Raw genomic sequence first — 26,582 nt, forward strand, 5'->3', positions numbered from 1 at the left:
AATGTGTTTGTAGCATTGTTCTCTGGCTTTCATATAACTTGGTCTTGTTTCTCCCCTAAATTGTTAGCTTTTTGAAAGCAGGGAACACATATTTTATTTTTATTTTATTCCTTAGGAGATCATAATTTTCCTTCTGGAATAAGCACTCAAAAGGACTTAACAAGTGATCGAAGTATTTCCCATTGGCTGACCATGTTAGGGCACCATTTCCTGTTGGTGTTAACATAAATAGCCATATTTTTTTTCATTCAGGTGGAAGAGCACAATGGTCACATCTTTAAGGCCACTCAGTATAGCATTCCTACATACTGTGAATACTGTTCTTCTTTGATATGGATAATGGACCGAGCCTCTGTTTGCAAATGTAAGTATAAGAGATCTTTGAGGATTTTTTAAATTACTTGACATTTCTATTTCTCTAAGTTTTCTTATTTCTTCTTTAATATAAAGGATAAATACTTCCTAATTCTTTAACCTCACCTCTCACTACTTTCTTTCACCTACTCCTGGTAGTCAAACCAGATATTTTGATGTTTTTTAGTCACTGTGTTTGCATCTCACTCTATCCGAAATGCTTTTCTTCCACATGTTGGTAGGACTTACTATTTCAGTTTATTCATGTCTCTACTCAAATGTTACTTCTTAGAGAACTCTTTTCTTACTCTCCTACACAAAATGCCATCCTTTCCTCTAATTCTCTGTCATCCCTACTCAGCTTTAAAAGTCTTCATAGCACTTACTAACCACTCAAGTATTCATTTGTCTTCTTGTTAGTAAGTTTGTCCCAGTAGGATGTATGCTCTATAAGGTTGGGAAACTTACCTGTCTTTTCTGTATCACCAGTGCCTAGAACTGTTCTGGAAATGTAAGTTTTAATAACTATTTGTCGGGTAGATGGACCCGTAGATGAATGAATTAATTTTCTTAAATTGTATTTATTTATTTTTAAAGAGGGGAAGGAAGGGAGAAAGAGAGGGAAAGAAACATCAATGTGTAGTTGCCTCTTGTACACCTCCTACTGGGTACTTGGCCTACAACCCAGGCATGTGCCCTAGATGGGGAATAACCAGCAACCATCTGGTTTACAGGCTGGCACTCAAGCCACTGAGCCACACCAGCTAGGGCTTAATGGGTTAATTAACGAATGAATTCTTAGATTAAAACCAAAAAGGTACCTTTTTGACCCTGTTGTAATCCTTTCATCAGAATCATATAAATCCTAGAATGAGATTAGCGACTTCTTGCAAGTCAACTTGGTTCTGGTTTACAGAGGAACTTTTTCCATTCCTGTCATCCCATGGATCTCCTCTGGTGCTGTCAGTCATTCTGTCAGGGCCTATTTGCTGGTGGGCTAGAACTGAATGATGAAACATTAGGGAGAGCTGGACCTACTATGGCAAGAAGAAAAGTCCTGTTCACCATAGCCAAATCACCACTGTTGCTGGATAAGCTCACTTATTCAATTGTTTTTCTTTTGTTATCAGCAGTTTAAAATGTTATAATGACCGTTTAATGTTAGTTTGACTCCTGTTAGTTTGGTGTAATTTTCTTTGTGATTTGAAACTGAAAATGTAAAGAATCTGCTTTTTTATTACTTTGGTGGGTTGGTTTGATTTTTTTTTTTTGGTCCTACTATGATTTAATGTATAATCTGTTTTTCTCTTTTTTTAGGTTTGATTTCTTAGTAGAATTACTAACTTTCTTTGTGCCTGTACTGGTGATTTCATCAGTACAGTGATAGCCTCCTCTACTTGATCTTGGCCTTGAAAACCCCTTAGGTTTACTATAGAAGGGCAAGGATACTCACTTGTTGATATGCGGGCACCAGATCTTATATAGCAAAATGACATAGTCCAGTGTGTTCTCAATACCTCCTCTTAGAGTGCCTCTTCCCAACTGCCTGGGCACCCTGTTATCATCTGCTCTAAGACTTTATTTCTTCTGTGAACCTTTTATCTTATCTTCCCAAACACATACTATGTTTTGGTTCTTTAGAGCTCTGTTCTGGACCTTCTATAAAAATAAATAAGACCTTTCTTATAACTTAATGTACTGTTTAACTTTTTATTTCATTAAGGCTCTTTGGTAGTAATGCCTTTCTTGCCCATTGGAATGATTCCTAAAAGGTATTTCTGGCATTTTAGCAGATGGTAGAGCAAGTGTATGAGGGGAACATGAACACTAATTTGTGAATCAAACCACAAATATAAATAAATATTCTACTGGAATATGAAGGAGTAGGGAGAAAGGTTGAGCAGTCTTGAAAAAATAAAAAATATTTATAAACATTGGTTAGAAATTTTAGGCATGTTTTTCAACTTTATATTTCCAGGTAGAATAGGTCAAATAAGTAAATTAAATTGATAAAGAATGGGTTAAATTTTTTTCTTTCTGGTATTGTACAAAGTATATATATGTCATTATAGCAGTCTTAGATTTAAAGAAAATTATACACAAAATAAACAAACTTTTAAATTTCTTATCATTGATGTATAGACTTCTATAAATTCTACATTTTAATCTGTTTTTCAGTGTGCAAGTATGCTTGCCATAAGAAATGCTGTCTGAAAACCACAGCCAAGTGTTCTAAAAAGGTAAGAAATTAATTACCAATGAGTAATAATTAACATATATTGTTGGGTTTTTTTGTGCCTCATGGAAAGAAATCAAGGACTCTTTGATAGTTTTATAGAGCAGTGGTTTTCAAACATTTGACCACAAATCTCATTAAGAAATACATTTTATGTCATGAACTAGTATGTACATATAAAGAGATGTACATGTACATCTGTCTATGCAGCTGGATTGATTTTCCTAGAACTGTATTTACCTTTATTACATGGAAGCTACTAAACTGTTTCCCCAACAATTTATTAAAATACTACTTTGAAAGGTTTCCTACTTCATTAAATACTCATAAGTCTTCCTAGGAACTATCTTGAAAGTGAAATCTTTACAATTAAAGATTTTAACCTAAACATCAAGATTTACCACATAGTTGGTATTTTTACATACTTTCTACTTGTGAATCACAGAGAACTAAAAGACACTACATGTACTTTGGTATTTCATGCTTAAGGATGCAACCATTTTTGAAAGATTTCAGGCTTTTATTGATGTATAATCACATTTTCACACTTATTAGTCACATACAGATGACTGTAACAGTACTATGAAAATCTGAACTATAAATGTGTGTGCATGTTGTTTGTAATGTATGCATAGAATTTGCAGCTGTTCCAAATTCATAGACAAATCATGGCAAAGGACAAAGGAAAATTTCATTCGAGGATTAAAATACAATGTAGGTGGGACATTTGCTTCCAGCTGAGATGGAGTAGCTTGTGGCACACTAATGTCCATGCTGAGAACAACTGAAAACATCTGTTGTGAAACATCAGAAAACTGCTCAGGCAAACTGGACTTTAGGGGCCTAGATCCTGGAGAGAAGAGAGTTGTGGAGTGGTAAATCTGTACCTACGAGGTGTTTTTCTCTTCATAGGCATAGGGCCATATTTAAGAATCAGAGAAGTGAGCAAAGTTTTTAGAAATGTCATAGGGCTATAAAAACAAAATTTGGAGTCTTGGATTGTCAGAAGTTGAAGGACCATGATCCAGACAGAGAAGTGAGCCTGAAAATCAGTTTTCTCTCAAGGTATTTTCTAAATTAAGTTGCATAGGACAAAGGGCTAAGGAGCTAAATAGAAGAGCAGATTAGAGGGGGTTTTCCAGTCGAAGAAAAGAAAAATTGAGGTTTTATTATCCACCTTCAAAGTGGGAACCTAGTCAATACTCTAAAACTTTCACTAACATCTCTGAAGAGCTATACTCTAGGAAAGGGGGGTAGACCATTGATAGACTGAACTTTATAAAAGCTGAAAACAAGTTTTTTAAAAAAATTTCAACTAAGGACATTATTTTCATTGCTTTTAGAGAGAGGGGAAGGGAGAAAGAGAGAAATATTGATGTGAGAGAGAAACATCAATTGGTTGCTTTCTTGTGTACACCCTGACTTGCTATCAGACCCAGTGGGAATTGAACCACAACCTTGTGGTCTGCAAGATGATGAGCCATACCAATCAGGGCCATGCTATTCTTGATTGGATGAAGATGATCTGATCTGTTCCTTATTCTAACTACCTACCAGAGTGAATTTTCTCCAGAGATAATATCATCCAAGCCTTTGCAATTTGTTCATAAATAATATGAGACTAAGAACAAAACAAATAGGCAATATCAGTAGACTCATAGATGATCCAATTACTGAAGTGTCAGACATGTACCTAAATTTTTTTGATTAGTATGTTCAGATAATACATTAAAAGATTTAAAAAATTTATTGTCTATTAGAAAATGAAAAAATTCATGTAAATGTATATTTATTCAAATGGAAATTCTAAAAATAAAAAATGCAACCCAATTTATAAAACTCAAAAGATAGGTTTAAAAGCATGTTGGCTGATTTAAGGAAATCAACTCCAAGATGGTGGCATAGGCAGGCATGGCTCACCTATGCAAATAACCACATCAAAATTGTAACTAAATGTAGAGCAATCATAACTCAGAAGCATCAGAAGTCGAGTGGAAGTCTGATAAATATGAAATGAAAGAAACCATCCATCCAGACTGGTATAGGAGGGATGAAGATTTGGAATGGGCTGTTCCCATACCTACATGTGGTGGATAAAAATTTGGGAGGGGTATTTTGGGAATAAGGAGTCCCGGCCACATACCAGGTCCCCCAGCCTAGGATTCCAGTGCCAGGAAGATAAGTCCCCACAACTTCTGGCAGCACCAGTGGTATACACACAGCAACTGAAGTGTCTGTCATCAAAGGGAGCAGAGGCCATTGTCCTTTTTCTAAACCAACCCCCCCTCCCCCCAAACAGACCTGATAAGGTGGAGATCTGTTTGGCTCACCTTGGAGCTGCCCAGGGACTCTGCCCCACCCAACTTACCAGCCTACCCAAGCTGCTTTGCCTTATGAATGGCTGGTTTGGCTCATGCTCCACAGCTTCCTAAATTCTATCAAACAAGCAACAGCACTAGCAGCAGTCAGTGTAGATTCACAGTTTGGCTTTACCTGGGAATCCCTAAGCCCAGCACAAGTAACAGCCATCTCAGATTGTGTTATAACTCAGATTTTGTTATAGCCATGGGCAAAATAGAGGTGAGATCTGACATTGGCCTGTACAGCTGATCCTCCCCAGAGGCCAGGGGTTGGTGGTCAGTGGTCATTGCCAGTCCTGGCTTGCAGGACTGCTAACTGCTAACTGGCCTGCAGGTTAGTAAACCCCTTCCATTGATGTGCCAACAGCAACCAAGGCTCATCTTCAAGAGGAAAGTGTATTCAGACCACACTAAGGGCACAGCTCGAGTACCAGTTTGGGTAATAGGGGAGGCTGTGCCACTGGGCCCCACAGGACACCTACTACTTTAGGCTACACTACCAAGACATGAAGTCAGAGCAGCTCTAACTAATACATAGAAACAAACACAGGGAGGCTGCCAAAATGAGGAGACAAACATGGCCCAAATGAAAGGACAGATCCAAACTCCGGAAAAACATCTAAGCAAAATGGAGATAAGCAATCTATCTGATGCCAAATTCAAAACACTAGTTATAAGGATGCTCACGGAACTAAGTGAGGATCTCAGCAGCATAAAAAAAGATCCAGTCAAAAATGAGGATACACTGATTGATATAAAGAACAATTTACAGGGAAATAGTAGTAGAATGGATGAAGCCAAGAATCAAATTAATGATTTGGTACTTAAGGAAGCAAAAAACCACCAATTAGAACAACAAGAAGGAAAAAGAATCCCCCCAAATGAGGATAGTATAAGCAGCCTCTGGGACAACTTCAAGCATAACAACATTTGCATCATAGGGGTGCCAGAAGAAGAGGAGAAAGAACATGAAATTGGAAATCTATTTGAAAAAATAATGAAAGAAAACTTCCCAATTTTGCTGAAGGAATTAGACATGCAAGTTCAGGAAGCACAGAGTACCAAACAAGACAGATGCAAAGAGGCCCACTCTAAGATATATCATTAAAGTGTCAAAGGTTAAAGATAGAATGTTAAAAACAGCAAGCGAAAAGAAGTTAGTTATCTGCAGGGGAGTTCCCATAAGACTGTCAGCTGGTTTCTTGAAAAAAATTGCAGGCTAGAAGGGATTGGTAAGAAATATTCAAAGTCATGAAAAGCATGGACCTACTGCCAAGATTGCTCTGCCCAGCAAAAATATCATTTAGAATCAAAGGGCAGATAAAAACCTTCCCAGACAAGGGAAAAACTAAAGGAGTTTATCATCATGAAACCATTATTATATGAATTGTTAAAGGGACTTATTTAAGGAAAAGAAGATCAAAACTGTGAACGATAAAATGGCAAAAAATACGTATTTATCAACAATTGAATCTAAAAAAAACAAACTAAGCAAATAAGAAGAACAGAGACAGAATCATGGATATGGAGAACTTTTTGATGGTTGCCCTATGTTAGTGGGGTGGGGGATTAAGAAGTACAAATAGTGACCTCCTGGCACAGTGGCAGCACATCTCACTCCAAGAAGTACAAATAGATAGTTACAGAACAGCCCTGGGGAAATAAAGTACAGTATAGGAAATGGAGTAGCCAAAGAACTTACACACATGACCCATGGATCTGAACAGTGGTAGGGGGCTTGCCTGAGGAAGTGTGGTATGCGGGGTGGAGGGAAGCTAAGGGGGAAAATTTGGGAAAACTGTAATAGCATAATCAATAAAATATTATTTTAAAAAGTAGAAAAATAAAAGCATGTTAGCCATAGGAGAAGAAAAGGTAAAAAAACTGATAGGTAGGTCAGTAGAACTATCCAAGCATGGAGGGCAAGAAGGATGGGTAAATATGGAAATCAAAACCAAAGATGTGGGGAAGGGTGAAAGGTTCTTAAATGTCTGATTTCAGTCCAGGAAGAAAGGGATAATGTGCAACACATCAAATCAGAGGTCTGTGAACCATTTTCAACCTAAATTGGAATAAATATAAAGAAAACCATACCAGATGCCCAGTGCTGTAAGTGAAAGAAAGAGAAAATTTCTTAAAAGCAGTAAGAGGGGGAAAAAATAAACATTACCCAATTGAGCAATGAAAAGACTGACAACTGACTTCTCAACTAACATAATGGAAGCCAAAGACTTAGCATATTTTAAGTGTTACAAGAAAACAAAGGTAACCCAAAATTCTGTACCCAGTGACAGTGATCTTCAAAAGTGAAAATGATGTGAAGACATTTCTAGATGAACAAAAACTGAGAATTTGTCACCAGCAGACCTGCACTAAAAGATATACTAAAGGCGGTTCTCCAGGTAGAAGGGAAGTTATCTCAGCTGGAAACAGAAATACAGGAAGGAATGAAGAGCAATGGAAGTAGGAAATAATAAATGTAATATAAATGAATATTACTAAAAACACAATAATAATATCTTGTGGGGCTTAAAATATAAAGAGAATTAAAGTGCCTGAAAACAACAGAAATGTTGTTGGGTAAATGGACTTAAACTATTCTGGGCTCCCTGGGTTATCTGGAAAGTGGTAAAAGTCCTAAAAATATATTAGGCTTGAATGTTATGGATATTTTTTGTAGTCTTTTAAGTAGCCACCTAAAGAATAGCAAATGAATATACAGCTTAAAAACAGAGATGATAAAATACAAAAATAAAAGGTACTTGATCAATTTTAAAAAGACCAGAAATGAGAGAAACAGAAATATAGATCAGGTCAGACAAAGAAAAAAATTGTGGATAGGCAGAGATGAGTCCAAGTATGTTGGCGATTACATTAAATATTAATAGACCAAGGAGACTTCTGGTTAAGATGGTAGAGAAGGTGAATGGTGTGCTCACCTCCTCCCATGATCATCATAATTACAGCTGAATTCTAGAACAGTTATTACTGAGAACTGCCTGAAGTCTAACTAAACAGAATTCCCCTAAGGTATAAAGAAGAAGCTATATCAAGACTGATAGGCATGGACATGTCTTATACCTGTGGTGTTGCAGTTAGGAAATGAGAGGGATATCTTGGCTGTAGAGGTCCAACTCTAGCCCCACATCCAGTTCCCCAGCCCAGGGCTCCAGTGCCAGAAGGAGGAGTCATCGTAACTTTTGGCTGTGAAACCAATGGGTATTGCAGCTCTGAGTAAGATTGAGAGCTCAGCATCGTAGGACTTAAAGGGACCACACACAGACTGTCACTCACAAACTCGCTCATTCTGAGCTCCAGCACAGGGGCATCAGCTTGAAAAGTGCCAGGGAAACTCAGAAAGGAACTGAATTGACTAACTTCAGAGTGAGGGTTGATAAGGCAGTTGTCTCTAAGATTGAGTGTTGGATAGTAGTCACCACTGTCCCTTTGTTGAGCCCTCTCCCCCGTACCCAGCCTGCAGGTGCTGGCAGGTGCCATGTGAATGCTCCATTAACCTGCCTAACACCATTCACTTCACCCTTGCAGTGCAATACTCCAACCACCAACTAAAGGAACTATTAGAACCTCTTTTAGCCATGACCCACGCAAACAGCCTGTCTGGCTAGCACTGTGGACTTCCATAAAATCTCTGAAAGGTTTATAGACCCCAAAGAAGGAGCATTTGGCCTCAGTGTGCCCATACCTCTTGCTAAACAGCTCCAAGTCTGGCACTAGTGGCAGCCTGTCTCACTTTGCAGCTTAGCCTCTCAGAGGCACCTCCAAGCTAAGCACAAGTGGCAACCAAACACAGAACACTTTGTAGCTCCTACCAGGAGACACTGGGCTGGGCATAAGCAGTGGCTGATCTTGGCCTGCACCAGGGCCCTCCTAAGAGGCCCCAGAACCAATATACTCAGTGGCTAGCTTCAGACCACACAACAGCACTGTCCAACCACCTTTACAAACAACACACTCAAAGGGTGGACTAGTCAACCTATCTCAAGCTAATCCCATTCTGTGAGGTTAGCCCCTCCACAACAGCTCCTCCACTGTAGTCAAGGCCATTCCTCACAGCCATTCAAACTGAGGGTTAATCCCTCCCATTGTTGTCACAGCGGTAATCAAGACTCAAATGCAAAAGGAGGGCACATGGACCACCCCTGGAACATCCAGCTAAGGTGACCAGGGAGACTGCACCACTGGGATCCACAGGACACTCTGCCAAGACTAAGAGACATAGCAGATCTATCTAATATATAGAAAGAAACATCGTAAGGCAGCCAAAATCAGCACACAAGAAAACATATCCCAGGTGACAGAACAGGACAGGAAAAAGCAGAAAAAAGTAAATGAAATGCAGCAAGCATTCTACCAGATACAGAGTTCAAAATACTGTTTATGATGCTCAGTGAGCACAGGGGAAGAGTATGTGAACAACTAGAGAACAACAGAGAGATAAGAAACATAAAGATGAATAGAAAACATAAAGTACCAGAAATGAAGAATATAATAACTAAAATGAATATATTAGAGAGAATCAACATTAGATTACATGAAGCAGAGGATTGAATTAGTGATTAGAAAATGGGATAGCAGAAAACACCAAAGCAGAACAGCAAAAAGGAAAAATAAATTTAAAATATGAGGTTAGATGAGGGACCTGTGGGACAATTGGTCCAATATTTAACAAAAGAAGAGAGCAAGGAAGAGAGAACCTATTTGAAGTAATAATGTTGGAAAACTTCACTGTCCTGGTGAAGGAAATAGACAAAGAAGTCTAGGAAGCACAGAAAACCCCAAACAAGATGAACCCAAAGAGGCCCACACCAGGACACATATAGTTAAAATGCCAAAGGTAATGACAAAGAGAATCTTAAAAGCAGCAAGGAAAACTAGTTACCTATAAGAGAGTTCACATAAGACTGTCAGCTTATTTCTCAACAAAACGATGCAGGACAGAAAGGATTAGCATGAAATATTCAAAATGATGAAAAGCAAGACTTTACAACTAAGATTACTCTACCAAGCGAAGCTATCATTTAGTATCAAAGGAGATGGAGAGAAGACCTTCCAGATATGAAAAAGCTGAGGGAATTCATTACCACCAAGCCATTATTACTAGACATGTTAAAGGGACTTCTTTAAGAACTTAAGAAATATGAATAAAATGATAATAATAACTCTATACCTATCAGTAATCACTTTAAATATAAATGGATTAAATGCTCTAATCAGGAGGCAGGTGAATGGATACGAAAACAGAATCGATATATACACTGTCTATAAGAGATCCATTAAATATCAAAAGACACACACAAAGTACAGGGATGGAGGAAGAGATTTCATGCAAATGGAAATGACAGAATAGCTGGGGTAGTTGTTGGTACTACCTGGGCCATGGTAGGCAGCTTTGGCTTCCCACCCTTCTATTCCAAGACAGTGGGCAGTATCTCATCTTTGGATTCCACAATACTCACATGGTCAGTCAGGGGCTAGGGCAGATCTTACCACTTGAGTTCCAGGCAAACATTTCTAAGAGGGAAATTCATAGTCATGCAGGCCTACCTCAAGAAACAAAACAAGTTTCAGCCCCAGCTGGTGTGGCTCAGTGGATTGAGCACGGGCCTGTGAAGCAAAGAGTCATGGGTTTGATTCCCAGTTGGGGCACATGCCTGGGTTGCAGGCCGGGTTCCCCAATGGGGGCTGTGCAGGAGGCAACCACACATTGATGTTTCTCTCCCTCTCTTCCTGTATGTCTAAAAATAAATACATAAAATCTTTAAAAAAAAAACAAAAGAAGTTTCAAATAAACAATATAACCTTATACTTAAAAAAATTAGGAAAAGGAGAATAAACAAACCCCAAAGTGAGTAGAAAGGAATGAAGTAATAAAGATCAGAATGGAAATAAACAGGAAAGAGTCTAATAAGACAATAGGTAAAAACAGTGAAACCAAGAGCTTCTTCTTTGAAAAGATAAACAAACCTGATAATCCCTTAATTAGACTTATCAAAAAAAAAAAAGATGACTGAGAACTTCCACCAAGATGGAGGTGTAGGTGGAAGCACTGTGTCTCCTCACACAACCAAGTTTAAAACCAACAAAGTTTTAGCAACAAAAACACAGCCAAAATACAGAAAATTGAACTACACGGAAGTCTGACAACAATGAACCCTTCAGCCAAACTGATAAACCGGTGAAGGAGTGAGTGGTGAGATGGATCGGGCAGGCCCCAGTGGCGGAAAGCGGCAGAGGGAACCGCCATTGTCCCTCTCTGACCCGCCCCCACATACAGCATCACAAACCAGCGACCTGGGTGGCCCCACCCCGGTGAACACCTAGGGCTCCGCTCCCTATACGTAACAGGCACGAACAGATCAAAACAACTCAGGGCTCAAAAACAACTCAGAGCCCCAGAGCCAATAAATCTAAGAGATGAAGAAATAGCCAAGCTTTCAGATGCACAGTTCAAAACACTGGTGATCAGGATGCTCACAGAACTGGTTGATTTTAGTCACAAATTACAGGAACATATGAAGGCTAAACTAATTGAAATGATTGGAAATGCACAGGAAACCAATAGTAATGGAGTGAACCAGAAAGAGGAAAGAAATGACCAAACAGAAAAGGATGAAGAAACAAGAATTCAAAAAAATGAGGACAGGCCTAGGAACCTCCAGGACATCTTTAACACTCCAAAGTCCGAATTATATGGGGTACCAGAAGGGGAAGAAGAACAGCCATGAGTGTAAAACTTATTTGAACAAATAATAAAAAGAATTCCCCCAATCTGGCAAAGGAAATAGACTTCCAGGAAATCCAGGAAGCTCAGAGAGTTCCAGAGGAGTTGGACCCAAGAAGAAACACACCAAGGCACATCATCATTACATTAGCCAAGATTAAAATGAAGGAGAGAATTCTAGAAGCAGCAAGAGATAAGGGGACAGTCACCTACAAAGGAGTTCCCATCAGACTGTCAGCAGATTTCTCAAAAGAGACCTTATAGGCAAGAAGGGGCTGGAAAGAAGTATTCCAAGTCATGAAATCCAAAGACCTACATCCAAGATTGATCTATCCAGCAAAGCTTTCATTTAGAATGGAAGGACAGATAAAGTGCTTCTCAGATAAGATCAAATTCAAGGAGTTCATCATCACCAAGCCCTTATTATATGAAATGTTAAAGGGACTTACCTAAGAAAAAGAAGGTAAAAAAAGATGAACAGTGAAAGGACAGCAAACTCACAGTTATTAAGAACCACACCTAAAACAAAAGCAGATTAAGAGGACAGCTAGATCAGGAGTGAACCATAGAAATGAAAATCACATGGAGGGTTAGCAACAAGGGAGTGGGAGAAGGAGAAGGGGGGAGAAGGTACAGAAAATAAGTAGCATAGATGGTAGGTAGAAAATAGATAGGGGGGAGGGTAAGAATAGTATGGGAAGTATAGAATCTAAAGAACTTGAGATAGGTAGTCATAAACTAAAGGGGGGAGTGGTGGGGGAGGGAGTGTGCAGGGTGGAGGGGAATGAAGGGGGGAATGGAACAACTGTAATGGCATAATCAATAAAATATATTAAAAAACGAAAAAAAGATGACTCAAAATTTAAATAAAGGAATAGACAACACAAAAATACAAAGGATCATATGAATGTACTACAAACAATTATGTGCTAATGAATTGGACAACCAGGAAGGAATGGATAAAGTGCTAGAAATGAACAGTCTTTCAAGAACAGAAACGCTGAGCAGACCTATTACAAATAATGAAATAAAATCAGTAATCAAAAAAATCTCAACAAACAAAAGTTCTTGTCCAAGTGACTTCATAGGTGAATTTTGTCAAACATTCAAGAAGAATTTATGCCTATCCTTCTCAAACTATTCCAAAATCTTGGAAAAGGAGGAAGGCTCCCAAGCTCATTTTATGTGGTCTGCATTACCCTGATTCCAAAACCAAAGACATTACAAAAAAAAGAAAATGTCAGGTCAGTATCCCCAATTAACATAGATGCAGAAATCCTCAAGAAAATATTAGCAAGCATACTGAATTCACCAGTACATTGAAAAAATCATACACCATAATCAAGTGGGATTTATTCCTAGGATGCAAGCTTGGTTCAGTATCTACAAATCAATTAATATGATATGTATCACATAAATAAAGTGAAGGATAAAAATCATGTTGTATCATTGAGAGGACTTCCGCCAAGATGGAGGCGTTGGTGGAAACATTGTGCCTTCTTGCACAACCAAGTTTAAAGACAACAAAGTTTTAGTAACAAAAAATGCAGCCAAAACACAGAGAATTGAACTATGCGGAAGTCCAAGAACAACGAACCTTTCAGCCAGACTGGTAAGAGGGGTGGAGCCAGCAGCAGGGTGGGGTCGGGCAGGAAAGATCCCCCAACCTAGGCGCGCAGGCAGCTGTTGGCAGATCCCAGGTGTGGGGTAGCAACAGGCAGACCCAGTGAGGGCGCAAGGCGGCAGGCTGACTGGTCACACATTTGCATGTGCAAATAAACCAGCGATGGAGCTAGCAGTGAGAGTGAGAGAGACTGCACAGGCCCCAGCGGTGGGAAGCAGCACTGGGGACCACCATTGCCCTCTTCGACCCTGCCCCCACACACAGCATCACAACCCAGTGACCTGGGTGGCCCTGCCCTTATGAACACCTAGGGCTCTGCTCCTCATACGTAACAGGCACGAACAGACCAAAACAGGGCTCAAGAAAAACTCAAAGCCCCAGAGCTGATAACTCAAAATGACCAAGAAATAGCCAAGCTTTCAGATGCACAGTTCAAAACACTGATGATCAGGATGCTCACAGAACTGATTGATGTTAGTCACAAATTAGAGGAACAGATGAAGGCTACACTAAGTAAAATGAAGCAAAATGCACAGGAAACCAATAGTGATGGAAAGGGAACTGGGACTCAAATCAAGGGAGTGGAGCAGAAGGAAGAAAAAAAATGACCAAACAGAAAAATGTGAAGAAACAAGAATTCAAAAAAATGAGGACAGGCTTAGGGACCTCCAGGGCATCTTTAACACTCCAGCATCCGAATTATATGGGGTACCAGAAGAGGAAAAGAAAAAGCAAGTGGAAAACTTATTTGAACAAATAATAAAGGAGAACTTCCCTAATCTGGCAAAGGCAATAGACTTCCAGGAAATCCAGGAAGCTCAGAGAGTCCCAAAGAAGTTGGACCCAAGGAGGAACACACCAAGGCACGTCATAATTACATTAGGCAAGATTAAAATGAAGGAGAGAATTCTAGAAGCAGCAAGAGATAAGGGGACAGTCACCTACAAAGGAGTTCCCATCAGACTGTCAGCAGATTTCTCAAAAGAGACCTTATAGGCAAGAAGGGGCTGGAAAGAAGTATTCCAAGTCATGAAATCCAAAGACCTACATCCAAGATTGATCTATCCAGCAAAGCTTTCATTTAGAATGGAAGGACAGATAAAGTGCTTCTCAGATAAGATCAAATTCAAGGAGTTCATCATCACCAAGCCCTTATTATATGAAATGTTAAAGGGACTTATCTAAGAAGAAGAAGGTAAAAAAGATGAACAGTGAAAGGACAGCAAACTCACAGTTACTAAGAACCACACCTAAAACAAAAGCAAACTGAGAGGACAGGTAGATCAGGAGTGGAACCATAGAAATGGAGATCACATGGAGGGTTAGCAACAGGGGAGTGGGAGAAGGAGAAGGGGGAGAAGGTACAGAAAATAAGTAGCATAGACGGTAGGTAGAAAATAGATAGGGGGGAGGGCAAGAATAGTAGGGGAAATATAGAATCTAAAGAACTTGAGATACGTGGTCATAAACTAAAGGGAGGGAGTGTGCAGGGTGGAGGGGAGTGAAGGGGGAAATGGAACAACTGTAATGGCATAATCAATAAAATATATTTTAAAAAATCATGTTATATCAGTAGATGCAAGAAAAGCATTTGGGAAAATGCAAGAGAGAACTTTAACCCAGGAGGTATAAGACATTGAAGGAAGAAATGAAAGAAAATACAAATAAATGGATGGATATACAATGCTCATGGATAGGAAGAATTAACATCATTAAAATATACATACAAACCAAAGCAATCTATAGATGCAATGTAACTATAGATGCTATCAAAAACACTAGTGGCATTTTTCACAGAATTAAAACAAATAATCCTAAAATTCATACGGAACCACAAAAGACCCTGGATAGCCAAAGCAATCTTAAGAAACAAGAAGAAAGTTGGAGGTATTATGCTGCCTGTAACAAACTATGCACAAGACTGTAGTAATTATAAAAGCATGGTACTGCCATAAAAACAGACACATAGATCAATGGAACAGATTAGAGGACCCAGAAATAAACCCACACTTGAATGGTCAGTTAATATTTGACAAAGGAGGCAAGAATGTACAATGGGATAAAGACAGTTAATTCAGAGTTGTGGCCAAGATGGAGGCATAGTGAGAAATGCTTCATTCCCTCACACAACAAAAAACAAAGAGATAAGAACCCATTTAAAAACAAAGAACAATCAGAACTGCCAGGAAAACATTCTCATGGAAGTCCAACAGTCAGGAGTTAAAGAAACATTCACCCACACTGTAGGAGGGGCAGAGACAGGCGCCCAGAGGGAGAGGACAAGTGGCAAGGCAGCAGCTGGAGGACCAGGTGGGCAAGGCAGCAGCTGGTGGACTGTGTGGTCAATCCCACATTCTTACGCATAAAAGCCCAGGGAAACAACAGGGAAGTGAGACAGACCGCAAAACCAGGGGTGTCAGCCTGGAATACTAAAGACTCAAAACCCAAGGCTATAAAAAAATCTGTAGAGGTTGTGGCTGCAGGAGAAACCCCCAGCCTCACAAGACAGTGTTTAGGACCCACAGGATCCTAAAATGTACACCAACCCTCCTACCTGCGAATCAGCATTTGAAGGAGCACAACCCACTTGTGGGAAGTGAGGGAAGTAACAGAAAGTGGGACAAGAGCAGAGCAAGTGGCATTGCTCCCTCTCTGACCCCTCTCCCACAGACAGCACCACGACACAGCAAAGAGGGTTGCCCCGACCTGGTGAATACTTAAGGCTCTGTCCTTTATCATAGCATAATTAATAAAATATACTTTAAAAATGACAGTCTGTTAATTAATGGTGCAGGGAAAAGTGGACAGATAGATGCAAAATAAAACTAGACCATCTTTTTACACCATGTACAAGAATAAACCCAAAAACTGATTAAAGACTTACATGTAAGACTGAAAACCATAAAACTCCTAGAAGAAAACATAGGCAGTAAAATGTCTGACATTTCTCTTAGCAATTTTTTTTCCTGATAAATCTTTTTGGTCAAGGGAGACAGAAGAAAAAACAAATGGGACCACAGCTATCTTAAACATTTTTGCACAGCAAAGGAAGTCATCAGCAAAATGAAAAGATAACCTACTGAGTGGGAGAAGATATTTTCCAGTGATCTGTCTGACTAGGGGGTTATTATCCAAACTATATAAGGAACTCATAAAAATTAACACCAAAATAAAAACAATCTAATTAAAGAATGAGCAGGGAAACTGAATAGACATTTTTCTAATGAAGTCATACAGATAGCCAGTAGATGCACAAAAAGATAGTAAGCATCACTAACCATTAGGTGTTGATAAAACAAATGAATAAACAAAACAAAAACTCATGGATACAAAGAACATTCTAATGGCTGCCAGATGGGAGGGAGGTTGGTTGATGGATGAAAAGGGAAAGGGAATATATTGTACAAATAGCCAATTATAAAAACAGTCATGGGTATGTAACCGTAATCATAGGGAGTATAGTCAATATTGTAATAACTATGTGTAGTGTCAGGTAGATACTAGACTTCATAGATGGTATAAATGTCTAAATATTATGTTATATACCTAAAACTAATATAATATTATGTGTCACCTATAATTGAAAAAAACTTTTACAAAGAGAGGGAAACTTTTACAAGGCTATAATAAACAGCATGTTGAAAAGAGAAATTGTTAATGGAGCACATACTTTGGGGTGGGGTTTTTTTTTTGACCACATACTTTGAATTGAAACACTAGGTTAAAACCTACTGAAAGATTTCAATGCTACCTTGTTTGTGAGAGAAAGTGTGCTTTAGGACAGAGACATTATGTCAGATAAAGATGTTTTGTAATGAGAAAATGTCATCCCTTCAAGGAGCTATGTAAAAATGTCATCTTTAAAATTATTGTAGCTTTAACACCTGACAGGTCTTAAAATTCACTAAAGATGCAAGCAATATAAAAAACAAGATTAAAAAACTTGACATAGTTCTCATGTATAAACCTCACATTCTACAACTGCCTGACTATACAGTCTTATTAAGAGCACATGGAATAAGATGGTGAACAAGAGAGGGATGTACACTTTCACCAATCTTACTCAACATACTGGAAGTCCTAGTCACAGCAATCCCACAAGAAGAATAAACAAAAGATTAGAAAGGAAGAAAAACTGTTATTTGCAGATGACAAGAGACTGCATTGAGACAGGCCCTAAAATGCCACCAAAAAAACTGCTAGAACTGATCAGTGAATTCAGTAAAGTAGCAGGATACACAGTAAACATCCAGAGATCTGTTGCATTCTTATACAACAATAATGAAGTATCAGAAAGAGAAACTAAGAAAAAAGCCTGTATTCACAATTGCTTCAAAAAGAATAAAATCCCTAGGAATAAATTTAACCAAGTATATAAAAAAAGACCTGTACTTGGAAAATTACAAGGTATTGAAGAAGATACAAGTAAGTGGAAGTATATACTATGTTCACAGATAGGAAGAATTAGCATCATTAAAATGTATTGGGCATACTGCCCAATATAGATTTAATGCAGTTCCTATCAAGATACCAATGCATATTTCACAGAACTATCACAAACATTCGAAAATTTTAAATGGATCTACAAAAGACCCTGAATAGCCACAGCTATCTTGAAAAAGAACAAAGTCGGAGGAATTATGCTAATATCAAACTATACTACAAAGCCATAGTAATCAAAACAGCATAGTACTAGCATAAAAACAGACGTACATATCAATAAAACAGAATAAAAAGCCCTGAGATAAACTTATGTCTTTATAGTAAATATTTGACAAAGGAGGCAAAAACATACATGGAATAAAGATAGTCTAATCAATATATAGTATTGGGAAGATTGGACAAATACATGTAAAAAATGAAACTAGACAATCTTATTACACCATATACAAAAATAAATTCAAAATCAATTAAAGGCTTAAATGTTAGACTCAAAACTATAAAAATCTATGAAAACATAGGCAGTAAACCTCATTTGTTACAGCAATATTTCCTTCTGATATACCTTCTCACGCAAGGGTAAACAAAACAAAACAAAATAAACAAATAGGACAATATCAAATTATTGTAAAATGTTCTTCACAGCAAAGGAAAGCATGAACAAAACAAAAAGACAACTTTCTGATTGGGAGGACATATTTGCCAATGATAACATCCATTAAGGGTCTAATAACCAAAATTTATAAAGAGCTTAAAAAGCTCAACACCAAAACAACAAACAATATAATCTTAAAATTAGCAAAGGGCGTGAGTAGACACCAAAGAAGACATACTGATGTCCAATAGATATATGAAAAGATATTCTGTGAAATCATCAGAGAAATGCAAGTTAAAAACCATAGTGAGATATCACTTCACACCTGTCAAAATGGCTTTTGTCAATAAATAAATAAATGAGTGTTGGCAAGAATGTGGAGATAGGGGAACCCTCTTTGTCCACTGTGGGTGGGAATGTACTTTCTTGCAGCCACTGTGGAGAGCAGTATGGAGTTGTCTCATAAAATTAAAAATGGAACTGCCTTGTGACCCAGCAATTCCACTTCTGGGAATTTATACAAAGAAACCTGAAGCACTAATTCAGAAGAATACATGCACCACTGTGTTCACTGCAGTGTTATTTATGAGAGGAAGATTTGGAAGCAGCCCATGTGTCCATTAGTAGATGAGTGGATAAAAATGTTGTGGTACATTTGTACAGTGGAATACTACTTGGCCATAAAAAGAAAGAAATCTTCTCTTTTGCAGCACCATGGATGGACCTGTAGAGCATTATGCTACATGAAGTAAGCCAATCCAAGAAATACGTATGATTTCACTCATATGAAGAGTCCAATGAACAAAATGCACTAATAAGCAAAATAGAGACAGACTCAGAGAGAGTAGAATGACAACTGTTGGGAGTGGGGTTAGGGGCGTGGATTAGGGGAGGGGGGGGTAGAGGGATTGAATGAAAAAAAATAAAAGATAGAATTCCTGGACACAAACAACAGTGTGATGATAGCCTTGGGAGGGGTATGGGAGGGGAGGGTGGGGTGTGATTGGGGAGAGAGGTCGAGGAGATAAATGGTGATGGAAGGAGACTTGACTTAGGATGGTGAACACCCAATACAGTGTTCACATGATGTGTTATGGAACTGTGCACCCGAAACCTATATAATATTTGTTGACCAGTGTCACCCCACTAAATTAAACAAAAAAGAAAAAATAAACCAGAAATAAATCAACTTTTTAAAGACTAAAAAAAAAATATTGAGTACATTTTCTGAGCAGAATTGAATTTATGTAAAACTCAATATAAATATAAGTAGACAATCCTCATATGTTTGGAAATTAAGCAGTATACTTCTAAATTACTGATATAATATAAATGAAAAATATTTTGAGTTCAATGATAACAAACTTATGACATAGCAGAAGTATGGCTGTAGCTAAAGTTGTAATTAGAGGAATATTTAATGCTTTAAATCATACATTAGAAAAGATAAAATCATAGAAATGATCTCAACTGTCATCTTTAGAAACTAGAAACAATATTAAACCCAAAGACAGCAAAGGGTAGATAATAAAGAGAAATAAATGGAATCAAAAGCTTTTGTGCGAGATAAAAATGTATAAAGACACATTGTAGGTCTTTGAAAAGCCTAAAACACTAAACTCTTAGCAAGTGATAACTTTTTTAACAGGAAGTGTTATTATTTAAGAATAAAAATGCTCATGTCACTGCAGATACTGCACATATTATAAAGAAAATAAAAGGCTGTTATAAATACCTTGTTAACAATAAATTTGACAGTTTAGACTAATGGAGCAAATTTCCACAAAAGCACAGCTTAACTAAACTAAGCCAAGAAAAAATAGAAAGTCTGGAGTCATATTTATTAAAGTAGAATCTATAATTGAAAATCATCCCACAAAGAGCTCTCTAGGTCCATATGGTTTTGAAAATTCTATTTAAATAAAGGAACATTACAAATCAGTATACATGGTTTGTCCAGAAGGTATCTAGCCATGTAATATTGAGAATAGAGACATTTATTGATGAAGATACAAGAAACATTGTACATAGGACAATGACACCTCAGTTCTCTTCAAAGTAGACACCTTGGGACCTCACACAGTTCTCTCAATAACCATAAGCTGCCCTGTTGTATTTTCCTCAATTTCATGGATGGTCTGAAATCTTTTCCCTTTCAAGGGTGATTTTAGTTTTGGGAAAAGCCAGAAATCTCAGGGCACCAAGTCTGGGTTGTAGGGGGCAGAGTCACCTGGTTGATTTGTTGTTTTGCAAAAAAAACTTTTTGTAGTAATATGTGAGCAGGCCTATTCTCATGATGAAGCTGCCAAACACCAGTTGCCCGTGGCTGTGGCTTTCTGAATCATCCAAATAGTTGCCCAGTCCTTCCTGATGTAGCTGTTTCACTTCTGTAGTTCCCTAATACCAAACGAATCTGTTGTTTGTGTTTTACCTATCTCCACTCACTGAAACTACTAGTCTTAGCATTAGTTGTAGGGTTAATGACTATTTCTTATTTGATTTTGTTTTCGTTATCTAGCACATAAGTGACAAATGTATTAACATAAGACTAAAAGGAGAAATTAAGATACACTCATGTAATAATATCTTAAATGTTAGATTCACCAGTGTTTGCACCTTTTATTTAATATGTAGTGATTAGACACTGAAGGTTTTAGAGGATAATAAAGTAGAATATATACACTCTTCAGTATATTAAGTAAAGAGAAAATGGATGTAGGGATTGATCACGAAGCTGCTGGAATAGTCCAAGTGGTCAGTACTACAGGTTTGAATTAGGGTAATGGCACTGAGAACAGGAGAAAAAGCACGGAGTGTACTGCAGGGGTGTCAAACTAATTTTCACCGGGGGCCACATCAACTTCATGGTTGCCTTCAAAGGGCTGAAATAATTTTACACTGTATAAATGTAACTACTCCTTAACTGTTAAGGAGTTGAAATTACATTCAACCTTTTGAAGGCGGCTGCAAGGCCCAGGTGGCCCCCAGTGACAATGAGTTTGACATGTCACCCTGATGTACTGCTTGACTAAAAGAACTTGGCACTTGATTGGGTACAGAGAGGAAGAGAGTGGGGTGCACAGCGTTGGATTAGTGAAGGAGAATGAATGGTACAGGAGAAGAAGGAAAGGGCAAAAAAAATTATTAAAAAGGTTTTTGTCTCAAATAATCCCTGGTGTTTTTCTTTTCTGAGAATTCAAATAATCTTAAGGATAAGCTATTCTTTTACAGTCACATAAACTATAGTTAGTAAAGTATAATAGATACAGTATTAAGGTAAATTTTGTTTTTTAAGAGTTTTAAAATTATTTTTTTATTTTATTTGTTTATTTTTAGAGAGAGGGGATAGGAAGGAGAAAGAGAGGGAGAGAAATATTGATGTCCCCACCCGGGGACCTGGTCTGAAACCGAGGCATGTGCCCTGACTGGGAATCGAAATGGCAACCTCTCAGTTCACAGGCTGGCCCTCAGTACACTGAGCTACTCCAGCCCAGGCTTACAGTAAATTTTAAAAAGACCTAGACTACTAACCTTGGGACAATTTGTGTGTGCCTCTGTTTTTAACTGTGCCCTCAGTGTTTAGTTGAACTTCCCAAAGGTTTACATAAACATAGAAACATTCTGTGTGTGTGTGTGTGTGTGTGTGTGTGTGTAAAGCTTTTATTTAAGCCAAGTTCAGTGGAAAAGTGGGAATGACAATGGATTGAAACTTAAAATTCTGGTTGGTTTTTTTAAATATATTTTTTAGTGTTGTACAATTATAATTTGTTCCCAATTCCCCACATCAAAACATTCCTATGCTTTATAAGTTACTATATATCCTAACTCCTATCAAATTAGTAAATTTTTTAATGGTACCTGTTAAATGTTTAGAATACATTTAAATAATTCGATCCCTTCTGTATTGCCCACATCCCACCTTTACATGAAGAGATTTTTAACAGAAAGGGAAACAGCAGCCTGCTGCCACCACCTTCATTCTTCACCCCGGCATGTTTGGGGTATATTCCTAGTGGGAGAGGATGGAAGCAAACATCTTGCTTATTTATACTGTCAGCTTTAACCATGATTCCCTTTTCTCCTAACTCTCAATTATGCTCATAAAACTTCAGGGAAACAAAAAGTAACTCCTCTTAAAGAATTGGTTAAACATGTTTAAAGGCGTTTGAACATATTTGAAAACAAAAATTCTCTCCCATTTAGTATGATCCAGAGCTGTCATCTCGACAGTTTGGGGTTGAACTGTCCCGTTTGACAAGCGAAGACCGAACTGTTCCTTTAGTGGTGGAAAAGCTTATAAACTACATTGAAATGCATGGACTGTATACAGAAGGTATTTATCGAAAGTCTGGTTCAACTAATAAAATCAAGGAGCTTCGACAAGGTCTAGATACAGGTAAGATGGTGCCCTCCAAGTCAAGACCAAATACTTTTATTTAAATAGGTCATTTTGTGTTCTTAGAATTTTCATTACATGTTGATCATTTTCTTGTAGCCAGAAGAATGTAGGGTTGTTTTTTTTTGTGTGGTGCTTGTTTATCATTTCGTGGCTTCCTAAAGAGACTTCTTTTTATGTGGTCAATTCAGCAAACATATATTTGAGTGTGTTATTGAGACAAGGCATTATTAGGTACCTCAGGCATATCTCATTTAATCTTAACAGTCTAGTAAGATCATGATATCTGTAATTTGCAAAGAAAAAAATTTAGGTTCAGGGAATTAAACAATGAGCTGTTGATTATGATGCAGGGCACTGAGTTAATGTTTTTATAATAATCTTCATGGCAATCCCTATGAATTAGGGATTATTGTCCCCATTACAGATAAAGAAACAGAGGTTTACAGAGGATTTTGTCCAAAGACTCATCACCGATAAGTGATCAAGCTGGAATTTAACCCCACATCTTCTGATTTAGAATCTAAACTATAGCCTGTTAGTCTCTGTTATTCTGACTCCAAGTGCTGGTTCCAGTGCATCTTCCTGCCTCCCTACACTGAGGACATAGTTATTTAAAGTGATACTAGTGTATTGAACATGTATCTGTATACAGCTCTAGCCACAGCCCTGGAATATATCCAGGGGGTTGACTTGGGTTTCATTATCAACTTACACTCTTTACCACTATTGGAAAGGAATAGGTCTTTTTTCTTTGAAGATTTTATTTATTATTTTTAGAGAGAGGGTAACAGAGGGAGAAGGAGAGGGAGAGAAACATCGACATGAGAGAGAAACATTGATTAGTTGCTTCTCGTATGAACCCTGATTGGGGACCAAACTTGTAGTGTAGGTATGTGCCCTGACCCAGAATCAAACTGGCAACCTTTCACTTTGTGGAGTGGCTTCCAATCAACTAAGCCACACTGGTCAGGTTAGAATAGGTCTTTTTGGATCACGGTTCTGTACAAAGCCAGTCTCTGCATAGCTAAGAATCTAACCACATACCTTACCTCTCTGGGGTTTTTTGGGGTTTTTTTAGTGAACAAATCAGTGAGAACTGAATCAAGTATGAAAATAATAATAGAAAATGCCTAATAAAACTCAAGCAGAAGGTTCTGTCTACAGAAACTTGGTTTACTCCAGTTGAAAGGATATTGCCATCTTGTTTCTTGTATCTTGAGTCAGCACAAGTGAAAAAATCAGTTGTTCTTTATCCTTCCAGTCTAGTCTCATCAATAAACCTCCTCTGTGTAAACTCCGTAGAGAGTTTGTAAGTGAAACAAAGTAAAGGTGTTTCCTTTACATTTCCTAAGCTCAATTATTACACTCCTTTCATTTCTAAGAATGACTTAAAATCAGCTTTACTTTAAAAAATGTCCTCTGGGCTTTTTTTGCCATTTGTCATCTAAAGCATTGTCAGTGTGGGGTTCAGGACTAATCCACAGCAGGCTCAGTACAGAAGTTGAGAGCAAGCATTTAGAAACTTGTAGAGCAGTTTAATAGTGCTTTGATATGAAAACATAATTTTTTATTTTACACACAGATCAATCTATGACAGATTTGGAAAATAAAAAAAACCTGTTCCTTTACTATGGTTAGAAGCACTGTTCTAAAGGATGGGATTAGATTGTAGAAGATATTAAGTTAGTCAATCTAATTAACAACATGAAACCTTTTGGTGATGATAGTTTGTAAAGTGAATCATTTGAACCTCTTTGCATATTTTATCTTTGTTATCTAACTCTTGTTTATAAATAGATGCTGAGAGTGTAAACCTGGATGACTATAACATACATGTCATTGCAAGTGTATTCAAACAATGGCTTCGTGATTTGCCCAATCCACTCATGACCTTTGAGCTCTACGAGGAATTTCTTCGAGCTATGGGTAAGCATGGCTTCCTGGGTTTGAGGGAAGGCCCAGGCTTGGGAAAGGAACGCCATCTTCATTATCATTTATTTAGCCATATTCTAGTGGTTCAGTCCATATAGATCAAAAAGTAAACTTCTGATAATTAATATAAAACTTTCAGTAAATGTTAACTTTTTTAGAGACTCATTAACATTTTAGTGTCCAAAAGGTTTTCTGAGTAAGTCACTTACTTAGTTGCTTCTTAAATAGGATATTTAAGGGTTAGCTTATGATCATTTACATTGTGAATGTAGGCAAGAATTCTGTGTAAAGCTGGCTATTTTATGCCAGGCCTAGCAGGTAGTGGAGTTTAGTTTTTTAGTACTATAGATGTGTAGACTATGAATGAAGGCCTAGAAGTATATAGGCCTTGAGGCATGCTTCTCAAAGTCCCATCAGACTGATTTATAAATTATATGGCAGTCGATTACTTTTACTGGGGGATCAGTTAGCCACCAAATGCTTGAAAAACTAGGGTATCTCTTTCTCCTTGCTATAATTATCTCAAGGATTACTGGAATATGAATTAAAACTCAGCAGATTCCTTAGTGAACATAGAACTCAAGCAATGAGAGATTAGTAGTAAATGTGAGTTACCTGCCACACAGGTATAGTTGCATCTCCCAAAACTCTCAAGCCAGTCTCCCCTGCCACCCGTTGTCTGTAAGGAGGAATATATAGAATATAAGAAGGGATAGTCAGTCTTATTTGCTGCTCCTACTGTTTTTAGGCCTTCAGGAGAGGAAAGAGACAATCCGTGGTGTATATTCTGTGATTGACCAGCTCTCCCGAACTCATCTCAATACACTGGAACGCCTCATCTTTCATTTAGTCAGGTAACTTCAAGAAGCAAGGGAATGCTTAACAGTTTTCCTTGGATTCTTCTAAGTAAGTGAAGAGCTCCTCTATTTGGAAAACTAGACAGATATTTTCTTTCCTTGGGTATAGAGTCAGTGCCTCAAATAGGTAGTTAATTATTCCTTGGAGCAGAAATCCTTAGGCTAGTTGTACTGTATGGCAGCTGCTTCTCTTCCCTATTTGAGCCAAGTAAGAACTTCAGCCTCAGGGTGGCACTGTGTAGCCTAACCTGTTATTTAAATCCTGAAGTTTGTGTATCTGTAGACATAACCTTCGTAGGAGGTGGGTTCAGGTGGTACTTAGGAATTGACTAACTGGCCAAAGAGACTTCAGTAGTCTCTCTTCCCGAGTGTAAATATCAGCAGTAGTAGGAAGAACACCAGGTTTCTTTTTGGATAAATATGACTCTGAAAATGCTTTAATGTCTCCACTCCACATGCTTCAGACATACCCTTCTAGTGATGGTAACTTTGAGCCATGGGTCATAGATTTCCCTCGATAAGCTACCTAGTGGCCTGCATTTCTTCAAGGAAATAGCAGTGAAAATGTATTTTCCAAAGGCAAAGAAACAGCTTTGGGAAAAGCCTGCAGTGTCTCCCTTCAGCTGTTACGAATATCCTTCAGTACTATGCATTTAATGTCATTCATCTTCTTTCTCTCATCTCTTCTACATACCTCCTTACTGTTTTCCATTTGTATCCTTATTTCACTTGGGTGTTCCGTTTTGTTTTGTTTTTGTTTTCTTAGGATTGCTCTACAAGAAAACACTAATCGAATGTCTGCTAATGCTTTGGCCATTGTGTTTGCACCCTGCATTCTCCGCTGCCCTGACACCATAGACCCACTGCAAAGCGTGCAGGACATCAGTAAGACTACCACGTAAGGCCAGTCACTGTCACCTCTATAAGACCCCAGGGACTTGAGTCAGTATAGTAACTATCTAGATAGTAAACACAGTGAATGATTTTATAAGCTCAGATTATTTTAAAAAGATTGCTGGATACCTTGAGGCTTTTTATGCTGG

General features: G+C 38.0%; 1 protein-coding gene across 8 annotated transcripts in view; it reads left to right on the plus strand.

Moving 5' to 3' along the window:
• Window positions 1-26,582, plus strand: part of MYO9A (myosin IXA) — a 312,362-nt gene that overhangs the window by 253,358 nt on the left and 32,422 nt on the right. For all 8 annotated transcript variants that reach the window (XM_053656781.1, XM_053656780.1, XM_053656783.1 and 5 more), the window contains 6 exons: window positions 253-364; window positions 2,533-2,594; window positions 22,555-22,747; window positions 24,548-24,676; window positions 25,431-25,536; window positions 26,306-26,437. In XM_053656781.1, the coding sequence (XP_053512756.1) occupies window positions 253-364; window positions 2,533-2,594; window positions 22,555-22,747; window positions 24,548-24,676; window positions 25,431-25,536; window positions 26,306-26,437 (734 nt within the window). The remainder of the gene's footprint in view (window positions 1-252; window positions 365-2,532; window positions 2,595-22,554; window positions 22,748-24,547; window positions 24,677-25,430; window positions 25,537-26,305; window positions 26,438-26,582) is intronic.

Source organism: Artibeus jamaicensis, unplaced genomic scaffold (genome assembly GCF_021234435.1).
Source record: "Artibeus jamaicensis isolate MK-2021 breed Jamaican fruit bat unplaced genomic scaffold, CSHL_Jam_final scaffold_286, whole genome shotgun sequence".
NCBI classification, from domain to species: Eukaryota; Metazoa; Chordata; class Mammalia; order Chiroptera; family Phyllostomidae; genus Artibeus; species Artibeus jamaicensis.